The sequence below is a fragment of the Atractosteus spatula genome, chromosome 5 (genome assembly GCF_055471065.1).
Source record: "Atractosteus spatula isolate fAtrSpa1 chromosome 5, fAtrSpa1.hap1, whole genome shotgun sequence".
NCBI classification, from domain to species: domain Eukaryota; kingdom Metazoa; phylum Chordata; class Actinopteri; order Semionotiformes; family Lepisosteidae; genus Atractosteus; species Atractosteus spatula.
The window spans coordinates 49,476,003-49,493,479 of record NC_142710.1 but is presented as its reverse complement, the minus strand read 5'-3'; the positions used below and the strand labels follow the sequence as shown (position 1 = coordinate 49,493,479).

The window sequence follows — 17,477 nt, the reverse complement described above, 5'->3', positions numbered from 1 at the left end:
CTGTCACAGGGCGCCGGGTGTACAGTATGTCTTTTCATTTACAGATCGTCCCGGTTTTAGCTCCTGGGTGAAAAGGTACCTAAAGAACTCTGTATTTCGTGGTGTGCAGTTCCTCAATAATGATAAAGATCTGCTTTAATGAATGAGGAACGAGAAAGCACCTTCGCAGAATACGGAAGTTTAAGAAACACCCCTGACTTTACTCTGGCTGGTCAGTTTTTCACTGGGTGTCACAGCCCATCATCCAAATGTCCATTTTCAATAAGATACTCTAGACATACTTATTAACCCAATGAAAAGAAAACCGTCCTAATGCACAGTCCTAATTTAAACATACTGTACGGTAAAAGGCCAAAATATACTCACTTTAAAATTATTTATTAGCTCACTGTATTTTATAAGACACATGATCAGTTCTTCACGGGTGTTTTCCAAAAAAAAAATCATACCATTTTGTGTAACGTACATTTTGCATTCCTGATTTAAATTACACAACCCTCTCGAAAGGCGTGATGCAAGTCCCTCCCTAACACCTAGAACTGACCCCCTAAGGTAGATATATATAACTTTGTCAGGTTTGTAGACTCTGCACTGCCTGCAAACCCTGTCCGTGAAGTCACAAATTTAAAATTAGCCAGAGCAATGCCACTTAGTTTGCTGTCTGACGCTGCAGCCGCTGCAAACGCAGGTGAGATGAGCAAAAATAAAGGCGATGCACCAAACGGCAAAATGTCTAAAGACACCGAATTCCACCTGGTACAGGTTAAAAACACCTGGGTCCGCAAGACGGGAGGTCTGAATGCCCACAGTCACGTTTCAGAAGCTAAAATGTAAGTATCAAGTGTATTGTTTTTAAATAAAAATTGAATCGTTACATGAATACAGTGGCATTTACAGTACATGCATACAGTGGCAGTGGAATGCATACTGTAACATTTATGAAACTAGTTTCAAATGACCCAAGGTAAGTTATGTAGAGTCAAAACGGGATAAAGATTAGATCTGCGCTTTCGCTCTTCTTTGCCCTTAAGCTTGTGAAATCCGGCTATATTATTACAAAGCCATATTTTAATAAATACAAATTTCAATAAATATATCTTTTTGAAATCGTGTAAATACACACTTTGCAAATATGTATAGGTTATGTAATTTATATACTTAGAGTTTTATAGGTTTATAGATTTACACAGTAGGTTATATCATACCAGAACAAGGCATGCGGCCGGATGATCCTAGTCAAAACCCCGGTGTGTTTGAGCAAAGTTGCAATGAGATATGAAAGACTGGTGAGACAAGGAAACAGGTTCTCCTCTCCTGTAAAATTATCAAACTTTCAAATTCGTGGAGCCTACCGAAACGCAGTTACCCAAGAAGAGCCATGGGAATGCTCCACGATTGTTTTTTTTTTAAATGTACGTCTATGAATATTTCTTTAAACTATAAAATGTGTATCAAACACATGACATTTAATATTTTGGAATCTGCAGTTCTCAGTTCAGTAAATCCGAATAGTCTTTCAGGAGACTTTCTGAGAAAAAAAAGTAACATACTGTACTGTAGCAAGTTATAAAATCTGACATTTGGACTGAAGCCAATTCTGACAGAATCGGAATCATTTTTATTCCCTGAGTACATTTCATGTACAAGCAGTTAGAATTGGTATAATTGGTGCACCAAAATATTTTTGACCATACACAAACAACACAACAGACAAAAAAATAAGATATAACTAGGCACATGTACAGTTTGTCTTAAAAGTTTTTTAAATTTTTTTATTATTAAGCACCAGATGTCAGTGAGCAATTATATTTTTAAAAAGTCCTCCTCAGGCAGATACCTCTTACAGTTGCAATGTCATATGATAGGCTAGTACATGGTGATAGAGCTATGAGCCCCAGAGCAATTTTAAAAGATAAGCTGACAGTGAAGCATGCTTTTAGTTGCTTTAAAATGGCACCCTTTTGACTCTGACCTTAATATATTTTTAAAAATGTTTCTTTTGTCTGTTTTGGCAAAGATTTCGAACATTGATCCTGAGTGGTATGTAAGCTTGGATTTTCTCTTCAATTGTTAAAAAGTCTGTAGGTGGAGATGAGTGATTTTACTTTGAATTAAATTAAATGCCATACGTAAGGCGATTTTCAGTTTTTTTTTGTCTGGTTCTATTCATTGTGAACTGCATTTCTGGATAAACATCTCAATTATTATTACTAATAATACTAATATTATCATATTACTAAACAGACATTTTGGAAGTGAACAAACATTTATTAGCAATAGACTTCATTGTACAGAGATCTCAGAGTAGCTTCCTTGTCCATGCTAATAAAATAACATCTAGTAGTTTTGGCTTTCACTCATCCTTCTCTGAACCTAAATCTACAGAAGTAAATGATAAATCGTTAGGAGTAATTTACTTGCAAAAAATGTTTTGCATTAAGACATTTTTAAATGGCCATTAATATAACATATGCCTTTATCAAGTATTATTTTAATTGGTTTCATAATTAAAGTAATCCCACACTCACCATCCTACCCCTTAAGATTTATGATCCAATAGTTCAATTACAAAACTATTATCAGTTGGTTCTCACAGTGAATCTGTTGGGCATTGTTACTTGCCAGAGCCCTTCAAAAGCAGAGAGTAGCCAAGCCCTCATTCTTCAATGAAGGGAATGTGTTACGGCACGTTTTATCCTAGAGCAATTATTGGTGCATTCCGTACGTTCTAATGATGGATTGGATTTTTCATAATGTTTGCAACTTTCTATTGGTTACAGCTACGAATCTGCTACTGGGCATGGAGTTTCCTGGACTGTTGTCAGCCCTATCTACTTCAGCTACAAAGTGGTTGAGTCACAGAACCTGCTTGATCCCCATAATGATACATTGCTCACTGGTCACATTAGAGACCCACAGGAACTGGAGCACATCAAGAGAAGCACCAAGCTGGTCAAGCGCTTTATTGTCATTGACGAGACTGTTAACAAACTGTACGGCTCTGAAGTGATTGCTTACTTTGAAGCCAGAAATGTTATCTATAAAATCCTTCCCCTCCCGACCACTGAAGAGAACAAGTCCATGGAGCTGGTGATGAGAATCCTGGATGAGATTCATAGCTTTGGACTTGACAGGCGCACTGAGCCTATTATTGCCGTAGGTGGAGGGGTGTGCTTAGACATCGTCGGCTTGGCCGCCTCTCTTTATAGGAGACGCACACCTTACATTCGTGTCCCAACTACTCTTTTATCTTACATCGACGCTAGTGTGGGAGCCAAGACAGGTGTCAATTTTGCAAAGTGCAAAAACAAGTTGGGCAGCTACATTCCACCAGCGGCAGCTTTCTTAGATAGGTCCTTTATCCAAACTGTTCCTCGACGACATATCTCCAACGGTCTGGCAGAGATGTTAAAGGTATTTATGGGATTCAAGCAAAAGGCAATGGGATCAGTGATAAGGGGAGTGTCTTATAAAGAAATACAAGAGGCTGTTCAATGACTTGCCGTTGTGTGGTATAGTAGCTGTGCTTCCCATTCCCAAAGTAAAACGATCTGCACCATACTTCTTAAACCCTTCTGCAGTTTGTCCACTCATGGTGGCAGGTTCTTGCTGCTCCTTGATATTAGTCCTTATAATATAAAAGCCTCCGGTTGAATTTTATAGTTTCCCTTACAAATATAAAATCTGAATTTCAGAAGACAAAATACTTGAACAAATAAAGTCATTGTTTTCAGTCATTTTATTATAAGAACACAAGAAAGGTTACAAATGAGAGGAGTTTGCTCAGCTCTTCCAGCTCATTTGGTTGCTAAATACCTGAGAGTGATTGAGCCCTTTCTTGAAAGAAGGTTGGGTTCAACAATACAGCATGTTTGGATAGTCACATAATTATTTGAAGCTCTGGAAATACACAGTAGAGGAGTGTTTTTAAGTTTTGACTCTTGAGTTAAACAAGGGCTATGTTTTTCTTTCAGATTCTGTTGTAACAGCAAACAGAAATTTGGGTTTGCAGAGACCCCAAAGAAGCTGTTCTGTTCATGTAACAAAATATATTTATTTGTTCTAGCTGTCACTCATCCCCTTGGTCTCTAAAAGTATAATATATCAATTGGTTAAAATAAATAATAACACCAAGGATAACTTTCTTGCATGGAAACTTTTTATATTAGTCAATAATAAAGTGTTTCCTCCTACAGTATATCAAGCCTTACTTAACTGAGGATCAGAGATAAAGGAAAAAGACGCCGCCCTAAATTAGAACCTCTGGTCTTTCAAAGTCAAGAAAGGAGCCTGAAGCTTGACTGGATTTCTTTAAGCAAACAGCTATGCAAATACCCAGTTAAATGTGATGTTTTCTTCCTGATGTCACACCCTCTGCAGCCAGAGGGTGCTCCTACTCTGTCCTGTCATTAGTTTCCTGTGCTTTGCTGTCCTTCCGTTGTCTCTCTCTCTGGGGCTATATATTTCCGGGTCTCTGATTCACCTTCGCTCAGTATTGACGTTTGGATGTCCTGAGACCCACATAGCATCCAGGTCACCCCATGTCCGCTGCCTGAGGGCATTGGTTTCTATACGACTCCTGAACTGCTGAGCCCAGGCTAATCCCCCGTTCCGCTGCTACGCATATGGGTCTTTTTCCGCTCTCCTGCCTCTCCACGGTTCGTCCCTTCCAACATCCGTGACACCTGAGCTGCTTTAATTAGTCTACAGATCATATTTCTATGTCAGGCAGCAAGGGTGGGATTCCAGGTTATTTAAATTTATAGGGTTTCCACACATCCTGGAGAAGCAGGAAGTCTGCATGCGGCCAGTCATTGAAATCATGGCCAAAATAGTGTTGACAGAAAAAACAACAATGTGCACCAGTTGGGTGTAAGAGATGATAACTGGGCTCTGCAGTGTTATGCAAACAATACTTGTGAAATATCATGGACAGGGCAGGGAAAATACTGTTCTTATGGTGTCTCGTTGCATTGGAACTGAACTGTATGATGAAAAGTGAGATACCGAAAAGCATTTTGACTTTTGTTTTGCATTTAATGGCAGTGCCACGCGCCCCTTTCTCTGTTTGCTTTTCCCAGATGGCAATTATGAAACACAAAGATCTGTTTGAGATGCTGGACAGCCACGGCAGGTTCCTGCTAGATTCCAAGTTTCAGTCCAGCAACGGTTTGTTAGATCACAGGAATGCTGCCACAATGACTACAAGGATCGCAATTGAAACCATGCTGGAAGAGCTGGCCCCAAACTTGTGGGAAGATGATCTGGATCGCTTGGTGGACTTCGGTCATCTAATAAGTCCAGAATTAGAAATGGTAAATCACCAAGTCGTGGATATTTCTTGAAAACTGAATATTAACTCCAAATATCATACTGTACAAGGCAGCAAGGTGAAAATGTTTTTCATAGAGTAAGTAAGCATTCTGTCTGTACCAGTCATTGGTATTTGTCACCACATAACATCTAGATATATTAGACAGTATGTCCATGGACATCAAATACTTTCATGCAAGTAGAGTAAACTGATATTGCCTAAATTAAGAACGCCGGTGTTTTTTTTAGTGTGTTGCCTCATGGATATTTTAAGAGTGGTGAACATGCCCGTTTACATGCCTGTAATGTCGTGTTAAGTAAGCATGTGCTCTCATAAACATTTAACTCCAGCTGTTGCCCTTAATGGTATGCCAACGTAAGTCTTATTGGAAGTAATTTCCGTGAAAGTAATATCTATTTTATATTTCTTCCCAGAAAGTCCTTCCGGCGTTATTGCACGGAGAAGCCGTTAACATAGACATGGCATTCATGGTGTATGTTTCCAACGAAAGGGGCCTCCTAACCGTGGGAGAGAGAAACCGAATAATTGAGTGCATGAGGAAATTAGAGCTTCCAGTCTGGCACAAAGATTTTAACTTGAGCCTGGTGAAGAAATCACTGCGTGAACGCCTGAAACACTCCGGTGGTTTGATGAGAATGCCCTTGCCAGTAGGCTTGGGACGAGCAGGTAAAACCCAATTTTGCCGTTTTTTTTGTTTTTACTTGACACTCACAGATATCTATTAAGATCTATTAGGCTGCAAAGGGACAAGTAATACTGTAGGTATATTCCATGCTGAAAAGAGAAGAAAGAAAACACCTGGAGAAGGCTCCACGGTCAAAACATTGTGTTTTCTTTCTTCTGTTTTCAGCATGGAATAAACCTATTAAATATCTATGAATATTATTTAGAATCTTTTCAGTAGTATCAATCAAGCCAATAATGTGTTAAAATTTGAGCAAGCAAGTAGCTAAAGGACCTTATATCATCTGTAGGTACACACAAACCAATATCGTTATAAATTTACAAACCTGTTGAACCAGTTTTAATGGAACAAATACAAATAGAATGTTGAATATATCAACACCGTGGCATATATGTTAAAAATGGGCACTTTTTTTTTTAAAGAAATCTTTAACGACACCAGCGATGACGTCTTGGATCGAGCCTTTAAGAAATGGCGTGATGATCTCAGCACTGAATACACAGACAGCGGTCACAAAGTATGATGAGACTTTCAGTGATTGTTTCAAATTGTTTGTGTTTTAGAATAAAGGTACTAAAGAACATCCAGACAAGGGAAGCAAAATAGAAATTGTGAACATTATAAGTTGAATGCAGCTATTAAAAACCTTTCAATTTGTTGTCAGTGTTAAAAAAGTGTTAACATTTATGTAACTGAAGGGACTTTAGAGAATGTATAGGCTAATTCTCACCCTATACATTCTCACCCTATACATAACTTACACAATTAAGTTAAACCTTTATCCCCAAACCACTAATAATATACATTGTTTTTTAAAATATTATCCCTCGTCTAACCTTCAGCATCCTTCTGCTACTCTTCACAAGAATTTTTTTTTATTTTTGGTGCTTTTCTTTATTACACATGCCATCTTGTGGTCTGTACGTGTATCATTACCTTTTTTTAAAAAAAAAACTATCTGGAGGACACAGTGATGCCCATGAAAGGACATTGACAAACCAACATCAAATCAAAGCAACAGTGTGACATTTCACTATGAGTTCTTCTCCGACTGTTACAGAATACATTATGACAGATGTCAAACATTTTAGGGCAATTTGTACACGGGGATGTAAGGCTATTGATTGAGACACATATATTTGGCGAAATGTATTTTTATTGGCTAGAACGTATTATTTTATGCATTTTGTCTAGCTTAAAAAATTAGAACGATAAAGTCGAAAATGAGGACATTTTAGACAAATTATACTATTGTTAACTTACCTAAGTCTCCCGACTTGTCTATCTGTATCAATGTTCCAAATTTGGTGCGGATCATTTGCGCGGTATTGAATATGAATAAGAGGCACAGGTAGTAACATTTAACGAGCTTTATATACACGATTCCAATAGAAGCAAGCTGATACTCTGCCAGGTGTAATGCTTTGGCTTTTTTACAGGAATGGACAGGATTCAAAAATAAATATTATAAAATATTTTCCTGTAAATCCCTATAGGTATTGACAAAAATTCTAGACTTTATTAAGGAATGAATTGTAATAAAGAAAAATTATTCTACAGTACTGTATATTGTTCAACACGATTTTAAACAGAGCTCGTCCACATTTTAAATTTAGATTATTCATTATTATCATACGGCAAATTGTAGACCTATAACAAACTTAAATTTATATTGTACAAAGGTTTTGGATTGTACAGTGTACAGCATGGTAACCAGCAACAATTTCTTAAGATGTGATTTAAAAAACAAAACAATTATGGCAGTGTAATTGCAATGCACAACATTTTAACTTGAAATATAAGTTCCTGTCTTGTGAAGAAATTTGAAGATTTTTAATATGGCATTTACTTAAACTGCGTTCAATATACTGTATATGAAGTACATACAGTATGCAGTATATGTTTGTTGAGGGTGTGATGGAAAAATGTTAGATAGAAGAAAGGTAGGAAATACTGTACACTTTATGTTTTCCAACCAGTGATACAAAGGTGTTTTTTTAAATTAAAACAGTTTTGTTTAGTTTTATAATTTTTATAAGAGTTTCATGTATGGGTGTACTATCTTTCAAGCCACTTAATTGCATGATCGTATTAAATGTTTTAGTGAAAACACACATTAATAAAAGGGTTTGATATTCTTTTTATCTTCAGAATGTCACTGTGCTGGTTCTCAGAGATGCCACAGTAAGAAAGGTAATGGGAATTAAAGGATAACAAACACATGAAGTAGTTTGCAGTAATTTAATTTAGCCTCTTAATGCTTATTTACCTCAATGTGAGAGACACCAAAGCCTATAGTGAATGATGTATTAAACTGGCTTCAGAACGTGACAGGTGATTTTCTTTCCTCATTACAAAACAAATTCACACTGAGCCCAGGACAAATCCCTCTCAGACACAGATGTGTAAAACCATGTACTTTAATATCTCTATCATGAAATTGTTTCCACATTCAATTTCAATGAATACATGTTATCACTGACCCATATCAGACAAAAATAAGGATCATACACAGGTCACAGCTTCAGTCAACAGTGACTAAGAATTAATTACATTACAGTACCAAGCGTCTCAGCAAGAGGCAGTATTTTAATGTCACTTTGTCAAGAAATAACAATCTTAAATGTGCTATCTCTTAAAATAAAAGGCATCTCCCCAGTGCATCATTTGATTCAAGAAAATCCCTGTAAGTGCATGTCTTTTGTGCTTTACTTCTGATGTCAGATTGCTATAGTAAAATTATTGCTTTGTATTTTGAAGAACAAAATGTAATACATTTAAATAAAGAAAATCTATTGCATTGCATATTTTGACTTATGGCAATATATTTGGCAGTCCATTCTGAATCACATTCAAACAAAAGGAAGAATAAAACAGACTTGAAGTGGTATTTGAACATTCTCCTCGAAGCACTTTTTTAAGGCTATGTTAAGAAGTTCAACCAGTGTAACCATGTAATCAGACTGGTAGCTCTAACCAAGAAACCACTTCTATTGCTTCCAAAGGATATTTGGAATCCATATTGGGAGAGACCATTAAGGTTATTGCTGAAAATATTTAGAAAATGGCAAGTAACATTTTTGCTTTGCAAACGTTTTTTTTTTTAATCTAAAAGAAACATCTAAATATCATAATTCAAAGCTGTGCTGTCCCTTTCTTGTGCCATTCGGGTGTTTGAAACCATTTTTGGGGCCACAGCTACAAAATCCTGCCCAAGAGCAGTGTTGAGAAAAAGGAGAGTGTAATCATTAGTTTTGGTGCTCTTTCCAGCTGTAGCACATCTATAAACAACTTTCCGCTGATACATATAATACATGACCCAAAATCCCTATTCGGAAAACACACTCCACTCTTCAGTCAGTGCAAGTCCAAAAAAGACCTACTTTTGAAATTTAAGGCACTTCATTCTGAACACAACTCTCTTCTGCCACTTTCAAAACATTAGTACAATTTGAAAATAAATTCGCCAACCTTGTTCTTAACACCATAATGTCTTTGTAAAACACATAGGCACAATATATTTAAATACAGTTATTATAATTGCATAGTTCTACACCAAAGTAGATAATGCACTGCAACTACATATACAACAATGTTGTATGTTAAAAACTAATATTTAGTAACAGTTATTTGAAGTAACAGTTATCTTTTTTCACAAGCTGCAATGTAGCACTAATCAAAATCTAACATCTTCAACAGTTATTGTCATAAAGGCATAATTCTAATTACATTGCTACAGTTGTACATGTTTAACAGTAGAAATAACAATAAAGCCTTTTCTGTGTTATATATTTAACTACAATCATTCATACAATACAATGTATGCTTATAAACTCTAAATACATTTGTTAGAATATATAAAACATTGGTTAGCAAACCAAAATATCCATCCTTGAATTTAGACATCCTTCCAGTGTTTATTAACAATGCAGGTATCTTACATTAAAAAAAGCACAAAAAATCCACAAGGTTCACTATATTCCATATCAGTATTTTCAATATAAACATTCTTAAAATTCAAAAATATCCTGAATATAACTGTTTAAAACGAAGGAAGGGTATGCAAATCAAATGATTGTGCAACCAAACATGAAATAATTTAAATATTAGGAAAAGTAAGTGAAAATATAAGCCGAGATATATTTGCTTTTAACAAGCTCATAGAGATTATCTTTGAAATGGTCAATAGAGCTCAGTTTTAACAAATGTTCATTTTAAAGTGTTCAAAACAGCTGACAATGTGAAGTTGTGAAAAATGACAGGCTCAGACCTTCACAAAACAAAGTGGATTATCAGCACTCTCTGCTGGTGAACACACAGCAGTGCAGGTACAGACAATCACCCAGCTGATCATGACCACTAATCAAGAAGCAAGGAAACAGATCAGATGCACACAATGACCCCTTCCCACAATCCTCTCACAGGTGATGACAAGCCTGCTGTGACAAAGGAGCAAGAAAGGGGCAAAGGGCAGAGGGCAAAGAAGGAGAAAAGAGAGAGCTATGTACCGGTTCTGGAGGAGTATGAGGAGAGGGTGCATGCAGAGCTTTCACCATAAAGAGGAAGAGGTTGCTACCCGTAGGAAAGAAAGAGAATGACAGTGAGACAAATCAACAGACTCTTAGAGATGGCTAGGCCGCGAATGACAAACAACTGAGTGAGGAGGAAGACGAGCAGAATAAGAAAGAGGAAAATGAGGGTCACAACTTCTCTTATCGCTGATTGCAACTCCTCAGTGCTTCTTTGTCAGGTTCAAGAAGCAATATGAAGCAGTTTGCCCTGATTTCAACATGCAAAATGGGATTTTTTTAAGGCTGGTACAAAGAGGACCTCTAAGTGATCTCCACCGAGCCACTTGTCACCTCCTGGGTCATGGTCTGCTATGTTGTGAAACTAAACCACACCTCAATATGCTGGGAACCTAACCCAGGAAGAATCTGAGAAGAACGTTCTATAGGCACTAGGTGGAGACCATCCGCCAGCAAAGATCTGACAAATGTTTCAGCGATTAGGGGTCCCAAAGCAAAGCCAGGGATCATACCAGGAATGAGAATGTGATCATCTGTCCCTGGAACAGACTGGAGTCATTTCTACAATGAGAATCTCTTGACACAGGTGAATTAGCACCGGGTGTGGAGACAGGAGATGCAGTGATAAGTTCCCTGCTAGAGCCTCCTTCTTAAATGCCAGGATCAGGCACACTCATATCTGGGAACAGAAGTGACAAATTTTGTATCTACAGAGGTTAACATTTTCGCTATTAATCACAGTTTCCTCATCTGTGATTTTCACACCCCTAGACTTCCCCATAATCCTGTCCAGCTCTGACAACAAGCTGACTTGCAAATGACCTTACTATGACCTCTAATGAATGCCCACTAACTTCATTGTCTCTCTGTCCTTTCCTCTCTCTCTCATTTTTCATTGTATATTGTAGTCTATAGGACAGCTGCTGGCCAATGGTGTCTATAGATATATACACGTATCATTAGAACACATTAAAATGACATTGTTTTATTGGGTTATTTTCATGTGCACACTGTTACTATATATACCGCTTGAGTTCAAAATTTTTAAACCCACACTTTCAAATTTTGCTTACAACTGACCCTCCACAGATCATGATTAGCCAGTTTCCCTGTACAGAAAACGAATGAGATTTAATGCTTTAAAAAAACAGTGTAAACAATGCTTTTTTTAAAATAACATCTACATGCGTGCACATAACAACCGAAACATTTCCTTAGCTGCACCATCATGTTTACAGACAACCTGGAGTGTGAGAACCTGTTTTTGTTTGTTTTGCAGACGATGGGCTTTGCTTCACAATAGCAGGTAAAGATGCTTTAGATTAAGGTAAAAAACTAAAACCGGCATGGTGTTAGTAGAGTTTTAACATAAGATATGGAGAGTGTAGCAGGGAAAAAAAAAGCTGTCCTGCTAACAGCCATGGTCATTTTCTTCCATGCTTATGCTGCTTCTTCGGCTGCTGTGTTTTGAAGCCCCAGGAGACACGGAAGAAAGCAGTGGGTCAGTCACTCCCACAGGGGAAAGAGTGTCGTCCATCAAGATGTCTTCCAGTTTGGAACCGACTTTCGTTGGCACACTGTAGGCTGTGGACTCGGCGACGTTTGCCAAGCCATCACTGAAGGTGATCGTGCCATCTGTGAGGTCGAGAGTTGTCGTTCGGGACATCTCAGGGACGGAGTGGTGCTGGTACATGTCCTGGTTGCAGTCTCCCAACACAGGCTCCTGCTTGATGGCCCTCGCTGCCAGTTCTGACGAGCACAGTGCAGACGAAGCTACCACTGACAGTCCATGAGCACGGGCTTGCATTTCCAGCTCCTGAAGAAGCAGAAATCACAGCGGTTTCAGTGCTTGTCTGGAAGTTCTGAAAACACACAACCCTCTAAATTCGGCCACCACGTTTGGTCAGAGATGCTTGTTTGCTTTGCAACCTAAATTAACTGCAAAAGAAAAAAAACAACTTGCTCTCAACTATGAAGAGCAAGGGCTACCGTTGCTTTAGAGCAAGAGCTATAGGATGAGCACAACACCTGCAGCCCTGACTACTGTACTTCACATCTCCAAAATGTATTTAGAAACCATCTTGAATAACTGATATTTGCAAACCTGTATTCTAAGCATCAGGTGCCTGTTAGCATGCTCCAGTTTCTTCTGCCTGTTCTCCAGTTCCTTGGCTCTCTGCTGTTCTCTCTGGAGTTTCCTAATGTAGTCCACAGAAGCTTTCAAAATGGTGCCTTTGTTCCAACGCATGTCCCTAAGAAAAAAACAACAATCGCGGTGATGATGCTAATGATGATGATGACGATCAGAGTAATGACAACAAGAAACAAATGCTCCCCTGGTCAATATAGTCCTTCACCGAAGTCTGCAATGTGTTCAATTATGGACCTGGGGTACTATCTGCATGGAGATTGTATGTACTTTCCGTGTTTCTGTGTGTTTTCACCGAGAGCTTGGGTTTCCTCCCATACTATAAAGACATACTGGTAAGGTAACTGGCTTCTAGGAAAATGGTGTCTGTGTGTGTGCCCTGTGATGGACTGTCGTCCCCTCCAGGGTGTATCCAGCCCTGCGCCTGTTTTTGGGATAAGCTCCCCTGTGACCCTGTATTGGATGAAGGGGTTAGAAAATGGATAGAATATACTACCTTGACATGACAGAACTGATTGTGAAAAGCCGTTGCTGTTGTCATTGCAAATCTGAGCACGGCAACTAGAATGTTTTGTAACATATTTAGAGGCTGTTCGTCACATCACTTTAAACAAATATTCCTAAAAGCCATGTCTGAGTCTATATTGCGTTTTAAAGATTTAATGAAAAAGCACCTGATATAAAGTGTAAAGAGTAAAAAAATCTACATATATATATATGAATTTATGTAGACTTACGGATCATTGGATTTTGGAATCAGAGTCCCCAATTCTTTAATTCGATCGTTAATGTTAAACCTCCGTCTTCTTTCAACTAAACAAAATTGGAGTTCAAGACATGAAATTAGTAGAAATCCAGACTGCAATCTTCTTGCAAAACCTACTAGATAATGTTGTCATAAGCTTTTTAAATCTTATACAAAACCTTGCTTAATTTAAAGTATCACTGAATTTCATACTCAATGATACTGCTTGTTTTACTGTTTGTAAAACAAACAGTAAAACAGTTTTTATTGGTTCATTCTTTGTTTCAGCTAGTGTAAGCTTTCTTGAAATACTGTAGTGTTAAGAAAAGCAATCAAGCTGTTACTTGACTGTGATACAATAATTACATTTTTCCACTGTACCTCTCAAAACAAAAATTGTCAAAATGTAATGGCATTTACTAATTTCATATTAGAATCATTAAATGCATTATTGTACCAGTTTTCTTAAGATAAATGTGACATAAGTTAAATGTTTTCAAAATATAGTACCTGGAATTTGTAACCACAGCATATGCTTGTTTCCCCAGAAACACTTTTTGTCTTTTTACATTATATGGAAAAAGCAAGAAAACATTTTAAGGCAAAAACATACTTAAATTGTGATTGTCCTTTTTCTGTCTTTCCTTTGCAAGGGCCCTGGCTTCAGCCTCTGAAATAAGAAAGAACATTTAGAACTATATTTTCTAATGCCACCAAACACCCTAAAACCCTTAATATCCAATCGTTATTAGCGGTGTCAATATTTTGTGTACATTACTATGAACTACAACACCCAAATTCACTTTTAACAATGTGTGAGTAGGAAGGAAAACCATAGTGTGTTCTTGTGTTTTAATTCTTACTAGTTACAGAAACTCTGCTTTTTGTAATGTACTTTCAGCCCTTGAGATGTAACATGATGAAGTCCTTGATCACCAAGCCACTAGAATCCAATTGGCTGTCTCTTATTTTAATCTTTATTTACAGATTTTTGTAAGATGTCAAACCCAGGAAATATCAGGTCAGTCAAGGCTGTCTCTGCCTCTCCTGACGAGGTGTCATTTTACAGAATCACCATGGTGATTTTCAGGGGTCTCCTTACAACAGTGGGAAAATTGAATTACTGGAGGTTAAGATGGTTAATCCTACAGTAGGAATCAGGTCCTATGTTGTCACAGTTTAGTGAAACCACCATGAAAGAACCACAGTGATGATGTCTTCAATCAGTTCTTCTAGAAAAGGTTACTTCAATAATGGGCAGAAGAGTTTGAGAAATTTGACTTATGCTAGTTATACATTTGTTTAGATGTATTTGTTTTCCATATTGTGTGCAATATTGAGTTTAATTTCCATACTGCTAGTGAGCAATCCAGCTACTCATTTTAAATAAATAAAACACGTTGTTTCCAAAGTTTAAAAATAAATGCAACTACAAAGTAATGCACTGATTCAGAAAATTCAATTTCAGAAGTAATTGCATTTCTGAAAACAGCATTGCAAGGAATCGTTCAGTTATACTTAATACAAATGTCTACATTTCATTTTGATGTCAAATTTGATTTTTTCCCTTCAGGTAAATCTACTGCAGATATGCAGAGATGGAAAGGGGACAGTTTTATGTTTAACCAACTATGAGCCAATTTGAAAGTTGATATACTGGTATGGTAAGCATTCTATTTTATAAGAAACAGGTTAAATAAAAACAATAATAAAAACGTAGTTCAACATATATTGTTCATTAGTCAGGATGTCATCAATACTAAATCAACTGTCAATTTTAAAAAGAACTTACAAGTTCATGTCAAGTAAACACAAAATGTCAGTTAAGTACACAATAATTGAAACTTTAGTTATATTTGGAATAAATTACTGTACAGAATTTTTTTTCAATAAATAAAAGCTTAAACTGCCATGAAGATTTTATTAAGTAAATTATCAATAAATACTGAAAAAATGTTTTTCTAAATTTCACATTCACAAATTGGGATGTTTAGCCAATGTGGAACTGAGGACATACAATAATTTCCAATCTATAAAATGTCAGTTAATACCCAAGCTTTTATCTACAAAAAAAACTTTGTTAGGTTTACATAAAATGATTAAATTTAGAACACTCAGAACATAAATGATAACACATACCTACTGGAAACCCTTCAGGCCTTTGATAGTTTTCAAACTTGGCACACGATCCAGACTTGTCCAGAATATGCATCATGGCAGGAGCTGGGGTAACTAATTAGTACATATATTTTTTGTAGCGTGTTTTCAATTGCACACAATATGGGTATTTCTACAGTTATATACAGCAAATCTACAGACATCTTTCTTTTGTTTTGGTCTTTACAATTGTCACCTATATTAAAATCAGCACCAATTTTCATTTTCTTTTAGTCATAGCAGAAAACAGTTATTCTACACATTCTTTCCTAGGTGGGCTGTGAATCTTGGGTAGATTTTGATATACAGTAGCGATGGATTTTAATTTTAACCAACTTATAAATGAACTGACTTGGGGGTTAGGAATGTCTTAATCCCTTCAAACTAAGTTATAACTTTTGTTTACTTTAACCTGGTGTTAAGATTGTTTCTTTCTGAAAAGATTCAGAAACTGGCATTTCCAGCAGAGGACATCACAAATTTAACAGTATCACACTTTCAGGTGAAATATTTCACAGTGCTCTTGCTATATTTTGAGAATTTCAAACAAAACACTGGCCCAATTATCAGGCACTCAGTAACTAGAAATCTGTTTCTGCACATATATTTAAAATAAAACATCACTTCAAAAGGCAAACCAAAGAAAGAAATCAGCTTAATTTGTACCCTGAGAGAAAAATAATCATATTTATTTCCCATAGTAATGTCTATGAGCTTGTGTACACACTCTGTAATGTGTATGGATGGGTAGTTATTCCTAATTTTCTGCCTCTTTTATCTCTATTATACACTTTTCTTCATACAATACCCACTAACATCATTTTACAAACCAATAAATGCAATCAATGAATTCCTATTTGAGCAGTAACTATTTTGACATCCAACAATTAGTCAGTTAGAAAAGAACATTGTCCAAGAGACTGAAAAGAAATGCTTGTCACTACCTGTGAATTCCCTTTTGATATTGGGCAGGTTAGCAGGGCAGGAGTTGCTGATAGTTAGGCCTGTTGGTGGCATCCCTTGATTGCTGTACATGTCTATAAGATTAGCAGAGACAGGGAGCTGAGAAAACAAAAGAACAGAATCAAAGGTTTTAATAAATATCTCCTGGTATGTTTACCTGAACACAAAATGGGAATTGTTCTTCAAGAACGTATCACAAGCTTACTGCAAATGACAAAACAAAAAGACTGTAAAATTTTAGTTTAGTTTTAAATTAAATTAATAAATTAAGCAAAGAATTGAGCAGAACATTGTGTTTGCACTGTATGAGACACCATACACTATCGAGGAAATCTAATAATAATAATAATATTTCATGTTTTGATTTTTATGATGCTATACACATGCAATTGCAGGAAATCAGGTGCCCGTGTCACTTATACAGTACATGACAACATTCTACTTAAATGACTTATGGGAAGAAAGCGGTGCATTTGTTGGTCAAGCTCCACACTTTCATTTTGTCTGTTTCTGCTTCTTATTTGCTCCAAATAAGAGTGCTCCACATGTTACGTAAAACACAAACATAGTATTCTACTTCTTAATATCTCCTCTGTTAAACTGATGAGCTTGCGGGAAATTGTTTTTATTTCAGTAATGCATTTATCTTCTCTTACAAACATAATTAATAGACCAAAGCAGTATTATTGCAATATTATATGCTATATTGTTATATTATTACAATATTGCAATATAATGGGCATGTGGTTCTACTGGGGTATTGTTTTGTGTCAAGCACCAGGTGCTATGCAAATTACTTCATCCAAAATGTGACATTTCTTTTGCAGTCCTGCTGCACTGGTATATTTTTGCAAATGTATCATTGCAAAATGACTGGAACAGTGATTTTTTTCATTTTTTCTCCACTTCATTGT

The 17,477-nt window shown here is 36.6% G+C and overlaps 2 protein-coding genes across 7 annotated transcripts in view; one reads left to right on the top strand and one right to left on the bottom strand.

The window, feature by feature from the left end:
* Nucleotides 1-642: 642 nt before the first annotated feature.
* On the top strand, nucleotides 643-8,825 carry eevs (2-epi-5-epi-valiolone synthase). Of its 2 annotated transcripts, XM_088915368.1 has the most exons (6): nucleotides 648-830; nucleotides 2,781-3,414; nucleotides 5,082-5,315; nucleotides 5,749-6,001; nucleotides 6,443-6,537; nucleotides 8,172-8,825. In XM_088915368.1, the coding sequence occupies exons 1-6, from the start codon at nucleotides 694-696 to the stop codon at nucleotides 8,232-8,234; spliced, it is 1,416 nt and encodes a 471-aa protein (XP_088771494.1). In that variant the 5' UTR covers nucleotides 648-693; the 3' UTR covers nucleotides 8,235-8,825. The 2 variants fall into 2 exon arrangements, with proteins under 2 accessions (XP_088771495.1, XP_088771494.1); XM_088915369.1 differs by having other exon boundaries at nucleotides 643-830; nucleotides 6,443-8,825.
* The window catches only part of mitfa (melanocyte inducing transcription factor a), a 72,663-nt gene continuing 63,609 nt past the window's right edge, over nucleotides 8,424-17,477 (bottom strand). For all 5 annotated transcript variants that reach the window (XM_088915363.1, XM_088915364.1, XM_088915365.1 and 2 more), the window contains 6 exons: nucleotides 16,545-16,662; nucleotides 15,583-15,675; nucleotides 14,057-14,113; nucleotides 13,436-13,511; nucleotides 12,654-12,801; nucleotides 8,424-12,365 (listed from right to left, as the gene is read on the bottom strand). In XM_088915363.1, the coding sequence (XP_088771489.1) occupies nucleotides 11,961-12,365; nucleotides 12,654-12,801; nucleotides 13,436-13,511; nucleotides 14,057-14,113; nucleotides 15,583-15,675; nucleotides 16,545-16,662 (897 nt within the window). In that variant the 3' untranslated portion in view covers nucleotides 8,424-11,960. The remainder of the gene's footprint in view (nucleotides 12,366-12,653; nucleotides 12,802-13,435; nucleotides 13,512-14,056; nucleotides 14,114-15,582; nucleotides 15,676-16,544; nucleotides 16,663-17,477) is intronic.

Bases quoted from the DNA above. Each gene is read 5' to 3' on its own strand.
- eevs (XM_088915368.1), top strand. From the start codon at position 694: ATGAGCAAAAATAAAGGCGATGCACCAAACGGCAAAATGTCTAAAGAC. The intron at 831-2,780 runs GTAAGTATCAAG...TATTGGTTACAG, and splicing joins CACGTTTCAGAAGCTAAAAT to CTACGAATCTGCTACTGGGC. The intron at 6,538-8,171 runs GTATGATGAGAC...TTTTATCTTCAG, and splicing joins ACACAGACAGCGGTCACAAA to AATGTCACTGTGCTGGTTCT.